General features: G+C 41.5%; 1 protein-coding gene across 1 annotated transcript in view; it reads right to left on the reverse strand.

The window, feature by feature from the left end:
• The window catches only part of LOC141095885 (macrophage mannose receptor 1-like), a 155,799-nt gene that overhangs the window by 72,463 nt on the left and 62,551 nt on the right, over positions 1–20,785 (reverse strand). Inside the window, exons 9-19 of the mRNA XM_073582260.1 lie at positions 17,945–18,106; positions 15,694–15,807; positions 14,185–14,328; positions 12,973–13,155; positions 8,122–8,279; positions 6,750–6,863; positions 4,813–4,928; positions 3,487–3,639; positions 1,978–2,167; positions 570–697; positions 487–504 (exon numbers count right to left, since the gene is read on the reverse strand). Of these exons, the coding sequence (XP_073438361.1) occupies positions 487–504; positions 570–697; positions 1,978–2,167; positions 3,487–3,639; positions 4,813–4,928; positions 6,750–6,863; positions 8,122–8,279; positions 12,973–13,155; positions 14,185–14,328; positions 15,694–15,807; positions 17,945–18,106 (1,480 nt within the window). The remainder of the gene's footprint in view (positions 1–486; positions 505–569; positions 698–1,977; positions 2,168–3,486; positions 3,640–4,812; positions 4,929–6,749; positions 6,864–8,121; positions 8,280–12,972; positions 13,156–14,184; positions 14,329–15,693; positions 15,808–17,944; positions 18,107–20,785) is intronic.

Below are 20,785 nucleotides of genomic sequence, written 5' to 3' on the forward strand. Positions count from 1 at the left end.
TGACCCTTTAACAAGCCTTGCACTAAAATTCTTGGTCGTCTTGCTCTCTGAAGAAGCTATTTGCAAATTGGAAGGAAAAAATAGTCACTGATTTGTAAGTGGGTGATAATATGAAGAAAAGTTGCTGGTCCCCTAGTATCATTGGAAGCTGTGCAACTGGAGAGATCGCTGCCCCTGATGATATCTCAGTTTCAAAATAATATCCTTGTGTTGTTTTTTAATCCCATTGTTTCAAATTGTAATTAATACTTAGGCGAAAAAATTACAGTTAAAATAATGATCCGTCCTCTGGTGGAGAGTTTGAGTTTTCATTCTATGAAATACCCTCAGCCTGAATTTGAGGAATTACTCCAACCACCACGTCATCCATCATTAATAGAAGTAACGACTTTCAGATGAGAATTCTATAATAATAATGATAATAATAATAAATAAGATCATCTACCGTAGATCCTTGGCTTTGCTTAATCTTCTCTAGGTTCTAACCAATTGAAAATGCCTCCACTATGGCCACCTCTATTGAAATTCTTAAAAATAATAACAATATGTAAATTAAGATTGTTGCTTACTTCAGCATTGATGTAACTTTCACCTTCTCCTCTTTGCTGGTGATACTGAGTAAATCACCTCCTATAGTTCTGCAAAAGTCTCTTGCTTCAGTCCACGTCTTCATACCATAAACTTCTCCAGAGTAATACTGTTGGAACAACAGATAAAACTTTTACAAAGAATTTTTTAAGGAATTCTAAATTGCCTAAAAATGACTTATCTTGATAATTTTCTTGTTAGCAAAGCTCCATTTAACTCCCACAGAGCTATATATCCCCTGATTTCCTGCTGTTCCTGGGCAGAGCAAAAAAACACAAGAAAGCTCATGTCCACCACTAGTGGTAGCAAAGTGCTTGAGATGCAAATGGGGGTTTCTTGTCTGAGTCTTGTTGCCGCATAACTACAGGTTTGCAAATTGCATGCATATCATCCCATAATTGTCCACCCATACGGGGAATACAGGCCAGTTGTCACAGTATTCTCATTGTCAAATTATCCAATTTAGGGTTGTTTTTGTGTAGGGAAGAGTACCAGAGCAGGGGTACCTTTTACACGCTGGTTCCGTAACTGCCGGGGCCCTCACCCATGTTGCAAGGTCGGAAGTGCTGGACGTCTCGGGTCATGTGACTGGGAAAGACGAGGCGGGACTATATAGCGTTGAGCACGGGAAAAAGATAAGCGCTTGTGCGGGAAAGCTTAGAGGCAGGACGGGCACCGTGACCGCTGAGAAGGCAGAGCTTCTCGTTCTATAGACCCGCTGCAGGGAGGTTAATCGCTGATAGGCGATCAAGTGACAGGCTCCCATTTCTCTCCTCGCCTGTAGGTGACTCAGGTCCCACACCACAGACTGTGCCGTTGGTAGAACGCTGCGAGGAACTCCTGGCTAGGCCAGGGCCTATTGTAACACTAGGATTTGCACACACCGCGGAGAGAGAGCTCGTTCCGGCAGTGCCTCACGTTGGACTCACTACCGTGCCAGACACCGTTAAGTACGGAAGATATACCAGCTTCCCAGAGACTTCGTCGAGATGTCACGTGCCGCTGTTGTCGGTGCCATCGTTGGACCCCTGGCTGCCGCAGACTTCATCTGAACCTCACGTGCCGCTGTTGCCGGAGTTAACATTGGAGCCCTGAGATCGCTGCACACCAGAAGACTACAGTTTGATAAGTTTTCCCTTTCCGTTCTGAACTATTATTCGTCCCTTCCCTTCCCTGTTCCAAACTCCCTTTCCTGTACTTTGTCCTATCATACCCCGCCGTGTCCTATTACTCCCTGCGAGGAGTGCATTTGGAGTTAATAAAATCCTGTTAACTCTTGATCTGTCTCCTGTCCGTGGCGACATCCTGCCTTCCTGCGATTTCTACATTTGCCTGCCCAAGGTCACTCAGGGAGTCCCCAATCGCATTGTGTACAGACATATTTTTCACCTTTATACATCCATGATCTGTTGTCGTCCAATTAGCAGGACACGTTGGTTCTGCTGTTGTTTTAGGGATCGGAGGAGGCGTCACTCCTTGTGCCAACTTCTTGCACACATACTTCACTTTCTCTTCACAGTTTATAACATCCCACAATCCGGCTTTGTTTCCAGTTCTCATAGCTACACAGCCCTGTCTTCTGTCTTCAAAGAGTAATTGAAAATGATCGGAAAAAATGAAATTTTATATCATTACATGGCAATTCATTACAAGGGAAACAACTTTTTTTTTTCCTTTTTTACAAAGTAGCTGCATGAAGACCTGTTTTTTTCAGGATGAATAAACTGTGGCGTGTAAAACTTTGGGCACCCCTGGTCAAATTACTGTTATAATGAACAGTTATGCAACTTACTATTGTTTCTGGTTCCACATATTGTTTATCCTTTCATATCTATTATGTTTTTTTCTGTGCTTATTTGACTTGAATTTGTATATACTTTATTTGTTCCTTTCTCAAGTGATTTGAAGATTTTGTACATATATCTATTTTTGCTCATGTGCGGTTATACTGATGAAGGTCACTTGACCGGAACATCACTTTTTTGATTGCCTGCATTTTAAATAAATGTAATCTAAATATTCTCTGACTTACTGTGAGTGCAAAGTTTTTTTCACTACTAAGAAATGGCAGTTACCAGGAACAATATCGCCAAGCAAAATTTCAGTAACAGTTTCTCGTAGGATTGCTAAAGAGGTAAATAAGATCCCTCGCTTTATTTCAGAAAGATTTAGCAGGCTCTGGAGTTGTGGTACATTATTATACTGCTTAGAGACATCTGCACAAATATGGCCTTCATAGAAGAGTCATTAGAAGAAAACCTCTCCTGCGTCCTCACCATATAATTCAGAGTCAGAAGTGTGCAAAAGAACAGCAAAACAAGCCTGATGCATTTTGGAAACAAGTCCTGTGGACCCATGAGGGTACAATAGAACTCTTTAGCTGCAATGATCAAAGGTATGTGTGGAGAAAAAAGGGCACAGAATTGCAGGAAAAGACCATTCTTGATAACCAGCTTTGCTAACACTGACAGATGAGGGTTGCAGCTCCCAGCTGTCAGTTTTGCCTTTCTGGTTATCAAGAATTCAGGGGAACCAACGCTGTTTTTTTTTTAAATTACTTATTTAGCGCACAGGCATCAGCCACCTCCTGCTCTCGCTGTTATTAGTGGCAGCAGGTGTAGGTTGATGGGAGCAGTAGTCCTATCTACCTACAGTCACAGCTGCGGTCCTACGCTGTCATTTGACAATGTGTGAACTGTGGCTGTCTGACCGGTGGCAAAGATCTTATTGTCGATCAGAAGCAGTGTTTGCAGCGCAACAAACACCCGGTGTTCGGGGGCCAAACCCGAACAGTAATACGGACTTCCTGGTGATCTTATGGTCGAGTTCGCCGATCTTTACTGCACAGTACTAGCAGAACCTAAATGAGCATTAACCATAGAAGAGTAGAGAATGAACTCACCCGGCATGTCCGCATTCCAGTGTGTGTACAATACGTTTTGTCCATTGGCCCATTTAAAAGTGTTCCTGTCCTCCGTATCAGAGAGTCCGGTCCAAAAATATTTCTCTAGTCTAAACCCAATCAGACTTGTTAAATAGACCTGCTCAAACCTGCAGGGAGAAGGCGACATTACTTTTTTGTTACTGCATGAAAAGGTCATTGTAGTGCAAAGAGGCAATGAATGTAATCTCCAGTGCAAATGAATTAATTTAGTCAATTAAAATGGTTTTCCCAAAAGCACAAGGTATCCCCTATCCAGCGGGTGGATCCATAGCTATCCCAAGAAAGGGCTCTGGAGAACCCCCAAGAATGGAGCAGATGTGCGCATGGTCAGTTACTATTGGCAAACCCATAGACAATGAGAAGCCACCTCCACTCCATTCACGAACCTGTCCTATATCAAACACAGGACTAGAATAAAGACTACGTTCTGGACCTAATAAGACGCCAATAGTAACTTACTAAATAAAGATCATTACAAAACATTATTGATTCATAAAACCCTTAAAATGGTTGCAAAACTTTGGGGTCAATTTTTTTTTTTACATGCTAATTTTTGGAGTTAAATCTTTTGCACCATTTGCCTTCAGGAGTCCCTGTGTTGCTCTATCTACTGCTGGCTGCCCAATGAGTAAACTGGGAATCTATTAGTGAACTTGTTTCGATGGTCTGATAAGAGAGTTTCTAACTTTTTTTCAGCATAATTTTCTTAAGTCTTTCTCGGCTTATTTACAACCACAGACCACATCAAAGTTGAAGGTGCTGAGAAACGAAGAGCCTGTAAAAGCCAAAATTTTTAATAAAACCCAATTGCGAAAATGATTTTTAGCCCCCAAAACATTTATTTAAGTAAAAAAATAAGACAACCCTTTTAAATTACCATTTGGAGCAATTGTCAGACTGAACCATGACTTTAACAATTTATTTTAAATTAGCTGAAAGTGAAGTCCTCTGCCCACCCAAGAACGTTGCCTATCAGAGATCTGCGCATAGACAACGCTTACTAGGCTACGGTATATTCACTGTCAATGATATTGGTCGTTCTGTGTCAATTTTCCGATTTTGGGTGCAATAACTTTTCTTAAAAGTGAACTTCATCACTTTGTCATTCATCACCAACTTCACAGTAAATATTATTTTCCTTAGGGCATAATGAAAGCCACAATTAACCTCTTCTTAACCACATGACATATATAAATGAGTAAAATAAATAAATAAATGTCGCATAATGAGTCAATGACATAAAATATATATTTTTCGTAATACGTAGAAATAATATTCACCTGTCGTCCACAGTCAGCAGGAAGGCTCCATGATTATTACATGTGCTGTTGGCTTCTGTAAATGAACCAGGCGATTCCCCTATCAGGTAGCAGTAGTAGCCGTGTCTCTTCCAGCCCTGAGTACACAGAAAATGGGGATAAAACTTTTTAATTATGATTGATGATTTTTTTTAGTTCATCCGCTTAAATAGAGAGTAACCCATACAGAAAGCACATGGATGGAGTCCAACGTCATAGCGCAGCTGCCATATATCGCGCTACACACAGCACTATAGTACTGGTTCATTCTACTACTTTTTTTAAAAATTGGAGATATACTGAGGCACAATATCATAGAAATGGCTTATTTAAAATCCTAATTTTCTAATTTAAATACATAGAGGCTGATTTATTATTACTTTTGCACCTTTTCTGTCCAGTTTTTCTTTTTTTCTTTACTTTTTGCGCCTGATTTTTGCTTACACCATATTAATCTTTTCATTTGTGTCTATTATAAAGTCATTGTTTTATGTGCACGTCTGTTAGTGTTTTATTTCGCCCTTGATTTCCAACTTTTTGAAAACTCTCAACATTTTTGCACAAATATACTCCATTTCCCACAAACTCCTACCTCCAACCTCCATCCTTTAAAGGGAATCTGTCACCCCATTTTAGCCCTATAAGCTGCTGCCATCGCCATCGGGGGCTTATCTACAGCATTCTGTAATGCTGTAGATAAGCCCCTGATGTAACCTGAAAGATAAGAAAAAAGAGTTAGATTATACTCACCCTGGTGTTCGGTCCGGTCCGATGGGTGTCGCCGTCTGGTCCCGCGCCTCCCATCTTCATACGATGATGTCCTCCTCCTTGCTTCTCCCTCGGCTCCTGCGCAGGTGTACTTTATCTACCCTGTTGAGGGCAGAGTAAAGTACTGCAGTGCGCAGGTGCGGGACCTCTCTGACCTTTCCCTACGCCAGCGGACTGCAGTACTTTACTCTGCCCTCAACAGGGTAGATAAAGTACACCTGCGCAGGAGCCGAGGGAGAAGCAAGGAGGAGGACGTCATCGCTAGAAGATGGGAGGCACCGGACCGCGACACCCATCGCACCCGACCCTGCCCCCCGGTGAGTATAATCTAACGTGTTTTTCTTATCTTTCGGGCTTAATCGGGGGCTTATTTACAGCATTACATAATGCTGTAGATAAGCCCCTGATGGTGGTGGCCCCAGCTTATAGGGCTAAAATGGGGTGACAGATTCCCTTTAAGTTGTCACCTGATGCTTCAGTTGACTGTTGGTGATAGACTTTCTCTGGAGACCAGCCGATGAGTGTGGAGCTCTCTGGTGTCAGCGTGTAGCAGCTGTTTGAGGTCCTGGTTCCGAATCCTCTGCTGTGTGGAGCTTGCAGCAGAACCTTGAATGCTAAGTTTCTTTTTCCCCTGTCTTTGCCTGTCTCGTGCTTGTCACTACCCCCTGTGTTTACTAGCTAGGGTATAGTGAGGTGACAGCTAGAGATGAGGCACGTGGTGGCAGCAGGGGGAAGGACCCGTATACAGCAACAGGGGAGCTTAGGGATAGGCACAGGCTGTGTGAGGAGGTTCCCCATTCCTCATTCCCTATTGTTAGGGCCTACCTCCCCTCTTTTGCCATCACCTTTGTTGGTGTTTGTTGCACTGTCCATTGGTCCAACCATAGTGGGTCGTGACAGTTCTTATGTAAGCCAGACATTTTTGGAAGATTTTGCAGAAACATGTTTTTTTTTTCCCCCTCAAAAGTCGCAAAACAAAAGTGAGCCAAAAAAATGACCTTTTTTTAACGTTGCACAAAGTTCATGAACCGCTTGAGCCATTTTGAAGAAACTGGTGCGAAAATATGGCAAATAAAGCAAGACCCAAAAAATAAAAGTGACTTTAAAAAAAAAAAACGTAAATGATGAATCAAGGTCATAATGTAATTTACCTCATTGCATCCAGGGTGATCATCTGTAACTTGCCCCTTATCTTTTGGCAGTGGTTTTCTTTTGCAAATATAAGGATTCTTGTGATCACACACCTTGTCTGCCCATTTTCCATCCTGTATAGGAATTGATTACAAAAATGTTAACACCACCATCAATTTATTTTTTTTATAAATATCCTTTAAGAATATTTCCAATGAGCACTCACCTGCTTCCACTCACTAATCTCTTATACAGTTAATTGATAAAATCCCAACTTCCTGTAGTCACCACTAGATGGCACATATGAGATTAAAGGGGGTCTGTTGCCCCCTAAATGATTTTAAGCTATTACTATAGGCATACAGGTAGTAGAATGGTTTAACTATTCTTACCTGTATTTCTCATAACTGTGGTGTAGATCTTGAGAAATGCAGTTATAATGTTTCATGTTAATGATTTCTTCCAGGCTACGGGGTGTGCGGTGCCTGGAAGAAATCCCTGCCTTCTGACTTCATTGTGATTGCACCCTCCTCCCATGCATGTCACACTGACCATGCAGTTGCGGCGCTGTAACCCCGCGCATGCGCCGTCCACTTGTGTGGTTATGTGAACCTTATCCGCCCTTCACAGGGCAGAGTTTTTATCGATCTTCTGCACATGTACCGGCGAGTCTCTGCTACTGCACAGTGACTCACCAGTGATCGATGAAGACTCTGCCCATAGAAGGGCGGATAAGTTTCACATAACTGCACGAGTGGACAGCACATGCGCGGTGTTACAGTGCCGCAACTGCACGTCACAGGTCAGTGTGATTTAAATGGGAGGAGGTGCCATTATAATGCAGTCATTAAAATATTTTTTTGCATTAAATATATATATTTAAAAAAAAAAAAAAAACATGGCAATGTTTTCTTTTACTTATACCATGATCTATACAGAAAAAAAATTGAAATTTTGCAATTTTCACACTGGTCACTGGGAATTTTTTTAACACTCACACTTTCTGTCTTTTCAGGGAAAGTTTCCATCAGGGTTATCATCATAACTGGCAAAATTGCAATGAGAGGTAACACATCTTTAAACAGATGATAACACAGGATCTAGCACTCACAAACACCATTGCACACGCTCATTAGATGCATGTTATGATCATTGTGTCTACTGTTCATGTGCATTTCCAGAAAGAACAAGAAATTAAAGTTTAAAAATGCCCCAGTGGTCAGTGTAAAAACTGCAAGATTACTAATTTTTGTAATACAAATTGTGATATAGAACATAAATAAAATTTTAAAAAAATTAATAAACTTAAAAAAACATAGACCATTAAAATCTATTTAAACAGTAGGTCATTTTTTGATGACACTTAATGATCTACGGATTCACATATCATACCTTAGTGGATAGCACCACACAGTCCTCCTTTTCGTCATTGAGGTGAGATGGTTCTCCGCTCTGCCATGTTGTAAATGTCACTGGAGATCCATCACTCCACTCAAAAAATAGCTGCGTCTTCAAGTCATTCAACCCCAGCCAAACATATTCCGCATTTCCTAAAAAGGAATTCAATGAACATAAGTTCTGTATACACTGCTCAATATTAAAATTGCAATTCGAAGATGGAAAAGTCATGAAATGATGGAAATCACAGGATGGATAGATGCGTAAATGATCTGCAAATGATGCTAAAATGGAAACAATATTTTTATAACATCGTGATTTGGTATCAAGTATGAGAACCAGAAGACCCCTGGAAGCATCTCTGAATCCCAAGTGGCTCCTGGGATCAATGTGGTCAGAGTATTATGCCACCTTTACAGACAACAAAACATACAAAACCGAAGATAAAATGGATTTTACCGAAAAAAAATACTAAGAAACATTCTTTCCAGGATAATGACTTGTACATAAGGCAAAATAAATAAGAGAGACAAAAATGCTCCTCCATACCTTGGGCTATATTCACACCTAGGGTTTTTGCTGCATTTTATTACATTTGCATTGCTTTCAATGGCGAATAAAACATTCACCAGGAAATGTAATTTTAACATTTTAATACCTTATATGGCCATGCGGTGTGTGTGAGACATCATCAGACACATCCTATTTAATTCATGAAGGAGGGACTCCAAAAGCTTATTTTTCGAGGCCATCTGGCAGCCCTCACTATTTGTAGAGGGACATCAGGTGGCCCTCACTATTTTTAGAGGCCTCACTATTGTCAGGGGGCCATCAGGTGACCCTCATTATTGTCAGAGGGCTATCAGGCAGTCCTTTCTATTGTTAGCGGGCCAGCGGTCAGCCCTCACTCAACAGTTTTAGAGGTCCAGCAGCCATCACTAAGCATTTTTGGAAGGTCAACAGATGTATAATAAAAAAAATATAATTTATCCATCTATGGTGGACAAATTTTCATCTTAGTATTAACATTGTAAAGTTTGAAAGTGGGATGGCCAGCAGGCGACCCCCACAATTTTTAGAGGGCGAGTATGCGTCTTGTGGACTAACGAGACCAAGATAGAGCTTTTTGGTAGATCACATCATTCTACTGTTTACTGTAAATGGATTGAGACCTAAAAATAAAAGAACACAGTAGTTACAGTCAAATATGGTGGAGGTTCAAAGATATTTTGGAGTTGTTTTTATGCCTCTGGCACTGGGTGACTTAACTGCATGCAAAGCATCATGAAATGTGAAGATTCCCAAAGGATTTTGGGTCGCAGTGTAGTGCCCAGTGTCTGAAGGCTGGGTTTTCATCCTAGGTCATGGGTTTTCCAGCAGGGCAATGAATGCACCCAGAAATGGATGGAAACAAAGTACTTGAGAGTTCAGAAGTGGTAATTCCAGCTCCACTAGCGTAAAGTCTCCCACTACTCCCTGTTACATACAGATGCTACAGAGAGACTGCGAATGGACACATTAAATCGGTTAATTTTGCCTGCTTTGATAAATTTCTGAGTACAGATCAGTGTAAAAAACAGTAATCTGTCAAAGAGTGTTTAAAAAAAAAGGAATCAAGTTATGGACTGTGGAAGAGATGCACAGTATGTGACCATGATGAACACTTATTTCCAGCAGATGATACCCAGTACCTATCCCTATACTAAATGCAGTTAACAGCTGTATTAATAGGGAATAGAATAGATGTTACCTTGATTTTTTTTTTTAAGGTTGCAGCAGTAAGTACTATAATTTATAAGACAATAATCCCTGACTGGATGACTATAATACGCTATCCCTACTGTGACAGCTCACCCTACATGAATTGCAGATAAGAGTGGTATTATTGCAGAATATATAATGGATTTGAATTGACCTTGAAAAGATATTTTCTTGTACGTGGCAGCAACAAATTCTGGAGGAACTCAAGTAACCCTGCCTGCTTTGATTAATTTCTAAGTACAGGTCATTGTAAAAAACACAAATCTGTCAATGAGTGTATGGAAAAAAGCAATCAAGTTATGAACTGTGGAAGAGATGTATGTGACCAGGAAGAACACTCATGTCCGGCAGATGATACCTAGCACCTATTCCTACACTAAGCGCAGCTAACAGCGGTATTAATAAGAAATAGAATAAATGTTGCCATGATATTTTTTTTGTTAGGTTGCAGCAGCAAGGACTATAATGCAATAATCCGTGAATAAATACCTGTAATACGCTATCCCTACTGCAATAGCTCACCTTACATGAATTACAGATTAGAGAACAGAATCTATTTGAATTAGCCCATAAGAATAGCTATTAGTTTAATGTAGCAGCATCAAGGCTTGTTATTTCATCAACCCTACTGCATCTACTCAGCCTGAAATGGAGGAGACCAGAATCTTCTGTCTTACTGTACAAAGTCTCCTGTCCCGCTATGAAATCCTTAATGCACTGTGAGAACTCCCTGTGACTACCACCTGACAGCCCAAAAGAAGGCACTGGATCTTATACTGATAGAACCCACTGCCTCTTTTGGTTTCCAAAAATGTTCCCTCAACTAGAAGGTGGAGTCTCAGAAAATCATTCTTTCCTATTACTAAGGAGTGGGTCGCCTAAACTGGTAAAGTGCATGCACTAAGTGCAAGGGATGCTAAAAATTAAAAGGAAGCACTCCAATACCCCTTTGAATAGATGTAGTGGAGGGTCTCAAAAAACATTTTTCTCCCATTATTAAAAAGTGGGTATCCTAGACTGGCAATGCCATGCACTAAGCGCATGGGCTTAAAAACATTTACCCTGGGGGGTTATACATATATATCAAAGAATTTTCGAGGTAGGCCTCTTAAAAATCTTAATGCGGTCATCATAAAAACCCTTAAAAAATTTATAGCGAGAGTAGCATGACCTGCTGATATGGTGGAGGGTGGAGGAGGAAGGGGAGGAGAACGACACAAAAAAGATGAAATTCTGCATCCTATGCCCATGTTTTTGAGTTTATGTTCAGCTGCTGTAATCCAATGGAGTTGCGAAGTCTGGGCCAGAACTTTTATAGTGTTCCCCTGCCTCTGCTGCATCTGGTGTGTGTTTCCCTCGTCTCTATTCCTTCATTGTCCAAGGAAGTGTGACCTCTGCTGCCAGCATTGTCATATGGGAATTCTTTGTTAATAATTCTTTAACTTGGGTCTTCTGGTACTGCAATGTTTTATTAGACATCTCTGTCACGAGAAGGAGAGATCGAAAGTTCTCCTTGTAGCATGGAAAGTTCTCCTTGTAGCCTGGGTATAGAAGGGTGACCAACCAGTAATTAGTGTTGCTCAATATGCATACAAGGCAAGGATCACAGGAAAGGCAGGGAAACAAACTCCGCAATGTGTGCCAGACTGTCAACAGCCAAGACTTCCCTGTCCCCACCAAGAGGACGACTGTCCACCGTCTCCTCCTAGTTCTCGTCCTCCCTCTTCTCTTTGCCTTCAGGCCATCCACGCTGAACAGACGGGATGAAGGTGGTGTGGGTAGTACTATCTTTAGTGCAGGCAACCACCTCCTGTTCCTCCTCATCCTCATTATTACCCAATATGCATTGAGAAGATGAGATAAGGCTGTACTGTGTAGCATAACCCTGTATAGTTTCTTGCTCTCTCTTAACTTGTTCTGCCTGCAAAGTCTCCTCTATAATTGTGAGCAGTGAGCATTTCAGTAGATAGAAAAGCAGGATGGTTATGCCGATTAAGGTGTCATCACCACTCACCATCTTGGTCGAGTCCCCAAAGTTTTGGAGATCAGATCTTATGTGCGGAGGCTTACCAGAATACCGATGGGCATGTTGTAGCTGGTATTCAACTGTCCTCTCCTGCGCACAAAGCCTTGGCAACATATGTAACGCTGAGTTCCAACGCGTGGTGACATCGCACACCAGTCAGTGAACTGGAAGTTGCAAACGCCGCTGCAGCTCTGCCATGGCGGCAGCAGTAGATGTCTTGTGGAAATGGGCACAAATGTAGGGTACTTTCACAAGTAACTCAGACAGATCTGGGTAGGTTTTGAGAAACCGCTGAACCACTAAGTTGAGCATGTGGTTAAGGCATGGTAAATGTCAAACTTCAGAGCTGCCACCAGGTTACGGCCACCAGGTTACGGCCATTGTCACACATGACCATGCCTGGTTTTAGGGGGGGGACCCACACAAATGAAAAAAAATGACATTTTTGTAAATACTTTTTATTATTTTTAGTAGATTTATAGGAACAATAAAATCTGACTTTTTCTTCACCTCTAGTATACAGGGAACATAGAAATACATTTCTAATTACAATGTATCTCTATGAACCACTCTAATCTGCTTTTGTGGTCACAGCCTGCAATACAGGTAAGATTACCAAATTCTACATCGTTACGGCACGTGGCTAATAGCTAACGCTCCTGCTTGCAAACATGGCAATGTGAGCTAGAGTCCTGGGGAGAACTAATCACAAGAGAAGAAGTGAATATTATAACTTATTTTTTCAGTGCAGAGAGATGCAGCCATGGGGAGATGATGACAGAGAGAGGTTGTGAGTGTTAAAAGTCGGGACAAAGCCCTGATGTGGCGGAACTGAGCAAGAATGAGATACTTGTCATGTGCAACCTCTCAAGCTGGCAAAAGAGAGCTATCCTATGAGTGTGCATATTGCACACTGTCAAGATTCAGCATTCAACAGTCAGTGACAGTAGAGGGACTGCAGAAATATATCAGTAGACTGCAAAACCCTGTAAAGATGAAGCTTTATTCTAGTGGACATCCCCTTTAATGTTATTTGATGCAAACCAGTAGATACATACCAAATTGAAACTGGGAGGTAATGGCACTTGCTTCTTCAATATTGTGCACGCTGACAAGATCACTCTCTTCTTTCCTGCAAGATGACACGGCATCCTTCCAAATCTTAGCGTCACTATACAGGTAATAGCAGTGTCCGTTATAAGGAGTCCATGACGAAGGACAAGAGACGGCGTCACTAGACCCTGCAACAAGATACAAGAACTTCACGACCATGGTATGTAAAGAGACATTAAACGCATTGTCCACTTTTGCGGTCAACTTTCTTTTTATTTACATGTTTTTTTTTCACTTAAAAATTAATTTTGCACCATCTAAAAATGTGGCACCGTTTGCTTTCTATAGCCTTTTTGATGCAGTGTCCACTGCTGGCTGCAGAATGAGATAACTGAGAATCTATCAGGGAGCTTGCTCTCAGGGCCTGTCATGGAGTTTGTGTATTTTATCTGATTTTTGCTGGGTTCCTCCCAACTGATTTAAGACCTCACACCTCATCAAAGTTGAATTTGCAGGAAAACAAAAGGTCTGTAAAAGCCCACTGATGCCATATTGTTTTTAAGCTCAATTCGAAAAAAAAATTAAAAAAAAAAGATTTTTATCCTGAAAAACATATTGTAATTAGGAAAAAAAAAGTCCTCAAAGTTAATGTAAAATAAGTAAATATTATACAGGGACCAACATGGAAATATTTGAAGTACATAGCAAAACTTCAAAAAGGTTCCATGCTGACAGAAAAACTCTGACAAATTATTTATTAAGTAAAAGCTCATTTACACAATCCAATAGACGGCATTCTTAATCATTGACCTTTGTAAACATGCCGCCAATCAACCGATGAATGTAAAAAAAAATTTACCTGCTATCACCACTAGGAGGAGCACTCGCCATAAAGATTTACAATGCTATTACTGAGATATGGAAGAATCTTTAAGCAGTGAGCTCCCTCTAGTGGTGACTACAGTAACATAAAAAAATTGTATGGAAACAGGAGACGCCCCATGTTATTTGCATGTTTTTTCACTCCACTAACCTTATCTCTAAGTTTTATGATGTTATATGCCCTTTATTGTAAGGAACAAAGTTAGTCTGGAAAGAGATTGTTCTTCAATGGCCTTACTAAAGGAAATCCCCAAAAACGTATTTCCCAAGATCAATACTTCCTTGCTCACCAGTGAAATCAATAACTTCTTATAACAAATATAACCGTTTCCTACCTGTAGAGGGGGTTTCAGTAGGTTTGCTGCTCCCTTTTTTACATATATAGCCCAGTTTTTTCTCGCACGCCTTGCTTTCCCACTTTGTGTATTTTCCAGGATTTAGTGCTGCACAATTTGTGTCAGGTTCTTCTGATGGATTTCCTAACATGGAAGATAAATTTGGGTTAGTTGTAAGTCTTGATTTTCCTTGTACATACAATAATAGTAGATCGGAGGGATTCATATGAAAAAAAAAATCATATTATGTAGCAAAGCAAGGTAGGACTGGGTTAAGTCCTAGCACTGACGGATTTGATTAGACGCACCCACGTAGCTTTTTACTAGAACGAGGTCCTGTTCACGAGGTGGGTCAGTCTGAAAGATGAAGCAGAGTTGTGTCTGCTGGAGCTGGTGAGTGACCAGCCAAGATGTGAGCTGCAGCTAAGAAAGAGGAATGCTGGGATCTCTCTCTCTCTGAATGCAAACTTCATGGGTCAGTTAGAAAAGCTGAGCAGTCTGTGTGTTAAAGCTCTAGAGTAATGTGTGGAAGCTTCAGCCTGTTTAGTGTGATCTATGAGTTCTGTTTCGTGCTGAAAGCTGGTGGAGATGAGGCTACAGGGAATACCGAGAGTGGTGGGATTGCTACAGGAGAAAGAACTGTAATCTGTTCAGGTGATCCTGCACTGACATATATGTGCCTGATGAATGAACTGTTTATTTCCTGTGATAACTTTGTGCCCAGAAGATGCTGTTTTTGGTTTTGAATCCCTTGAAAATTTGCAATAAAACTGCATTGCCTGTGTGAACGCTACCTAATGTTTGAGTGAATCCCTATATATTGCCTATGCTGTGAAGATACGAGATGCGCCGCATCTGAAACAACGGATACTGGGAGCCTGTGCTAGCATTACTTCTGCGGTGTTGCTATCAGTGTGTCAAGAGTGGGAGAAGAGGGTTGCATTGATAATCCAACAGAATGGGCAGCACTTTGAACACATTTTATAAGTGGTCATAAACTTGTAAATAACTCATGAAAGAATAAAGTTACGTTAAAACCAAACACACCATTGTTTTTCTTGTGAAATTCTCAATAAGTTTGATGTGTCACATGACCCTCTTCCCATTTAAAAAATAAAGTTGGATCCAAAATGGCCGCCATGGTCACCACCCATCTTGAAAAGTTTCCCCCCTCCCATATACTAATGTGCCACAAACAGGAAGTTGCTATCACCAACCATTCCCATTTTATTTAGGAGTATCCATATAAATGGTCCACCCTGTAGATTGTGCCTCCTGATGAATGGAGCGGTCACTTTTCTTCTATCCACATTAAAGCCTGAAGCGATTAAAGGAAGTTGAAAAACACTGAAATAAGTGGCTTCGACATTGCTCTGCATTCCGCTCATTCTTTTTGGTGTCTATTTTTGGCACTTTTTCAGGAAGAATCCACCAGAAAACAATGTGTGCTCATACCCTAAAACCATTTTTGTTTAAATTTCCACCAAAAAAATCAACCTCAATATTCACCTGGAAGCCAGTTGAGATATCTAAATGGATGTCCACCTTCCCATCTCCAGCCAGATGTAACTTCCAGACTATTGAGTCCAATCCATAAGGCTGTGGTGAGACCATTTATTGACCCTGCAAGATTATAGACAAACAATAAAATGGTTTACATACAGTTTAGCCCCCCGAAACTACAGCAAATAAAATATCTTATCCAAAACAAATTTTGATCCCTTAAGAACCAACATATTTTGCACCTTCAGGTTTTTAATATTTCATCGTCTTATTCCAAGAGCCACAACATTTTTACTTTTCATGCTTGGATGGTATATAATTTATTGATTAGATTTTATAAAAAAAAATTTTTTTTTGGGGGGGGGGGGGGAGATGCAAAAATTAACAGCAATTTTATCATTTTGAGCTGAGTATTTTAATTTCAGGAACATCATACTATTAAAGATATTATTATTATTAATATTATTATTCTGTGGGTCAGCCCAATTTAGGTGATACCAAAATGATCCAGTTTTTTATATTTTTAATCTTTTTGCAGACGGAGCTGCGTGAGGGCTTGTTTTTGATGAACGAGTTGATGTTTTTATTGGTATTTTTTTTAAGCTACGTGCAACTTTCTTGATAAACTTTTCTTCCATATTTTGTGAAATAGGATGACATAAAACAAGTCATTGTTGTTGTTTTTTGCGGCGGTCATTGCACGGGAGCAGCAAAGCAGTAGCGCTACTTACCGAGTCACCATGTTGCCCATTATGTTACATTGAGCCTGTAAGTGTGAGGCAGGCATTTTATTAGACCCTATTAAAGCTCGCATGACTTTTCCATGGGGGCATTGTTAGACCCCCAAGTGTCATATCAAGCCATGATTGCAAAACAGAGGGGCCGATGGGGTGACGGAGGAAGCCTTCTCCCTCTGTCAAACTACTTAAATGACGCTGTCACTATCAAGAGAAGCAATTTCAACTCCTGGGATGGAATCTACCTTTGGTCCTGCAAGTTGCCGCAGGAATAGGGCTATGAGTGCTGATGTTCACAGACACACTAACAGCACCTGTACGATCAGCACAACAAGAATGCACATCAGGGTGCGGGGACTGTCACCCAACCATGATGTACAATTACGTCATGGGTCATTATGGAATTAAAGCCTTTATCTTAATAAAAATGTAGATTGTGCAAACTTAGAATACTTAAAGGAAACTTTTTTTTTGTCCAGAAATGCAATTTACCTGCAGATAAAGCTGTAATCTGCAGGTAAATACAGCTGATATCCTATTTAGGCTGGGGTCACACTTGTGAGAACCTCGCACGAGTCTCGCATCTCAATACCCGGCACTGCTGCCGGCACTTGGACCAGAGCACTCAGCCGCATAGAAAAACATGCAGCCACACACTCCGGTCCCGAGTGCCGGGTATTGAGATGCGAGACTCGTGCGAGGTTCTCACAAGTATGACCCCAGCCTTAGCCGGATTACTGGAATGGCGAATGCAGGTAGAAAATGAAAAAATCTCCCTGCTGCCGCTCACTTCCAGTCATTGGGGCATTGTAAGGAGCGTTTACAGTCGCTAATCACTTCACAGTGAGCGTGGCTGTAATCAGTTGCCGGCACATTGATAGACAGTCTGCTCTGCAACATGTGTGTGCCGGATATGTGTGCAGAGGCGGCTGTCAATCAATATGCCAGGGAATGAGTACATCCGCGCTCACTCTGTAGTGATCGTTGACTTTAGCCACTGCCTGCACCACCCCGATTAAACTTCATTTTCTCCCTTTAGCCTCTGCTCCAGTAAGCAGGTACTTTGGACTCTAATTACCTGCGGATTACAGCTTGCAGATAAATGGCGTTTCTGGAAAGGACAAGTTCCCTGTAAGTATTCCAAGATGGCACACACTATATTTTTAGTAAGGCTGGGGTCACACTTGCGAGTGCAATGCGAGAAACTCTCGCGAGTCTGTCGCCTCAATACCCGGCACTGCCGCCGGTGGTTCGGACCGGAGTGTTCAGCTGCATAGAAAGACATGCAGCCACACACTCCGGTCCCGAGTGCCGGCGGCACGAGTTTCTCGCATTGCACTCGCAAGTGTGACCCCGGCCTACGAGAAAGGCTTTGATCCTGACTTAATTGTACATCATAGTCGGGTTCTAGACTCAGCACCCTCACACGTCTTTTAGTCCTACTGCAGGGAGAATAAAATTTCATTTCCGCCCTCCGGTAAGATGTCTACACAGGACTTAAACAGTATTAGGATTCTTACCTGAGATGTACGATTGCTCGTGCAGCTCGGTTATGCTCAGCAGTTCTGCATCTTGTTGCTGGCAGCTTCTCCTGGCTTGGTACCAAGTGAGGGCGGAATCGGAGTTAATCTGATAGTTGGCGCCAGTAATGGAATCTGTCTTCCACCCGTCGTCAGACAAAGCTAAGGGAAAAAAACGTGTGATATCAAGAATTTGTTTGTCTTCAATCTATTATATATCACTCCACAGGTTGTCTGGTCCATGCAAATCACAAGGGTCTTGTAATTGGGGTCTTGTATTTGAGACCCCTGCCTTAGACCCTATTATGGCGGAGACACTACATGGTTATCTGAGGGGGGTTTTTTGTGCTCTATATGCTGCCATGTCGGGGGATGTTGTTTTGCACTACATGTCCTGCCTGCCACAAGCAGGACATTTTTCACTTTCATGTTTCCCTTCTCTTCTTCCAACACAAATAACTTTTTGATTTTTCTGTTGATATAACCATATGAAGGCTGGCTTTTTGATGGACAAGATGTAGTTTTGATTGACGCCATTCATTATGCCGTACAATGTAGTAAAAATCAGGAAAAAAAAGAGAGATGAAATTGTAAAAAAACGAAAATTAAATTCTGCCATTGTTTTTCAGGTTTTGATTTTACACTATTGACCCCTGGATGAAGCATTTCCGTGCAAAACGCGCGTCGGGTGTGGTGGGCTCCCGGGTATCTCAGGTAACTATATCAGAACAATGTCCGGGTTATAAATTTTATTGTGTCTAACATTATGCATATGAACTTTCATGTTATAAAGGGGTAATGTTGATAGCATGACCATATTGGCACGAGATATTGTAGTTTTTCTGCTTGTACTATGCTGGTATCACTGGATACACTTATATATTAGATGCATTTGTATCTGCATAGTGCTGTATGATGGATTCAATATTGAAGAGGCACTATAACTATAGTGCTAGTATTATGGACTACATTTGATGTAATTTAATTAGCACCCGATGTTTTGTGCCTGTGTTATAATAATATGGAACTATCTATGGTATTACCCGGATTACCCACCTACTGATACTGTACCTGTGGAATCTTTCCATTTTTTAAGTAATGTTTTAATGAGTTGTTCATAAAAACTATTTTTTTTTTATAATTTTGGTGGTATCTTAGGCTATAGCGCAGCGACGGCCTGCGCACGGCCGCCACTAAGCCCCTCCCCATCCGGTCATCGCCGCCTACTAGCGCACATGGGCGCTTGCGATCTGCGCACCCTATCTTTAGCATAGGGTGCGCAGATCGTGCGCTGGCTGTGTGCTAGCAGGATTTTGCCGTGCACTGCGCACTTTTGAAGGTGTGCCGTGCATGCCGAAATGCAACATGCTGCGTTCGGCGCACACGGGCGCACCTTCAAAAGTGCGCAGCGCACACCAAAATCCTGCTAGCGCACGGCCAGTGCACGATCTGCGCACCCTATGCTAAAGATAGACCGGATGGGGCGGGCAGGGAGCCGGGAGGTGGCGCGGCTTAGCGGCGGCCGTGCGCAGGCCGTCGCTGCACTATAAAGCGCAAATGTGAAACCGGCCTTAGTCTGCTTTCTTTGGGGTTATATGCGGTATATTGGCTTTGTGAGCCGCGGTTGCTGGGATATAAATTTGGTATTTGTGCAGGAGAGGTGAGTGTTACCTGCTCCCTGCTATGACCTGTGACTTATCACATTCACTCCATAGACTGCAATAAAGACTCCACCGCTCCACCCCGCCTGTCACCTCCTGCCCCAAATGTGATGTGGTTCTATGCATGTAGAGCAGGGGGAGCGCAAACAACTTTTTTTCCATTAGCCCCAAGTGAGCTATTCAGATTACAAACATAGAACAAATATCCGTATGAAAAAGATTACCACGCGCACTGGTCTCTTCTGTATGTGGGATGACACTCGCCTATTGAAGTCTATGGGTGTGCAAAAAAAATGTAAAAAAGTTGGATCGCATATGAATCATCCGTATGGCATCAGATTTTTACAAAGGCATTTCAGTTACTAACATAGGAAACTGCATTTGATCTTGTAAATTATGTTCACTTCTGATATATAAAAATGGATGTCATACGGCTGACAATACAGATGCTAAAAATACGGTAGCCTGTTATTCTGGATGAAAATCATATGATTTTTTTTTATACACTCATGTAAACTTAAAATAAAGATTTTTTTTATTTATTTTTTTTTACTTCCATTAACATTTTGTTGACAATTCAGTGCATTTTGAGATACTCACATGGGATCTCATCAGGGGGCAGAGTCTGTGGTCACTGCCATAGCTGCATTGCTTTCCTTACCTTTAAAAGAAGCATCATCAGTGGCCTCTGTGATCGGTGTACTGTAGTAAGTTCTTTTGTTGATTCTGTTTTATTTTATATAACTGTGTATGCTGTATTGTTTTGATGCCTTTGTAAAATATTTTTGTACATTTTTTATAAACACTGCTTATCGTTCTGGATTAAATATAAAATGTAATAGTTATGTTCCTTTTGTTCTGTAAACCACACCCCGAAGCCATAAACTACTAGAACCAGGCATCCAGTCAGCCTGTATAAAAACAACTGGTGTTGGCAGTGAGTAGTTCTTGGGTTATCGTGGTGCTAGCCGTGCCCGATATGGGGTATATACACATGACTCAAGCGTGGGAATCGGAGGTGTATGTACCATACGCTCACTGTTAGCTTCCCAATAACCAGCCTTAGTGGAAACAGCTGCATCCTCCTCCATTGATCGTTGGTCAATTGTGTAATTGCCCGGATGATAAGGGGCAGTAGAGGGATTCGTGACACAAATATAACAGCGTGGGTTGTTCAGTT

The sequence above is a fragment of the Dendrobates tinctorius genome, unplaced genomic scaffold (genome assembly GCF_039654945.1).
Source record: "Dendrobates tinctorius isolate UK_male_01 unplaced genomic scaffold, ASM3965494v1 ptg000070l, whole genome shotgun sequence".
Lineage (NCBI taxonomy): Eukaryota > Metazoa > Chordata > Amphibia > Anura > Dendrobatidae > Dendrobates > Dendrobates tinctorius.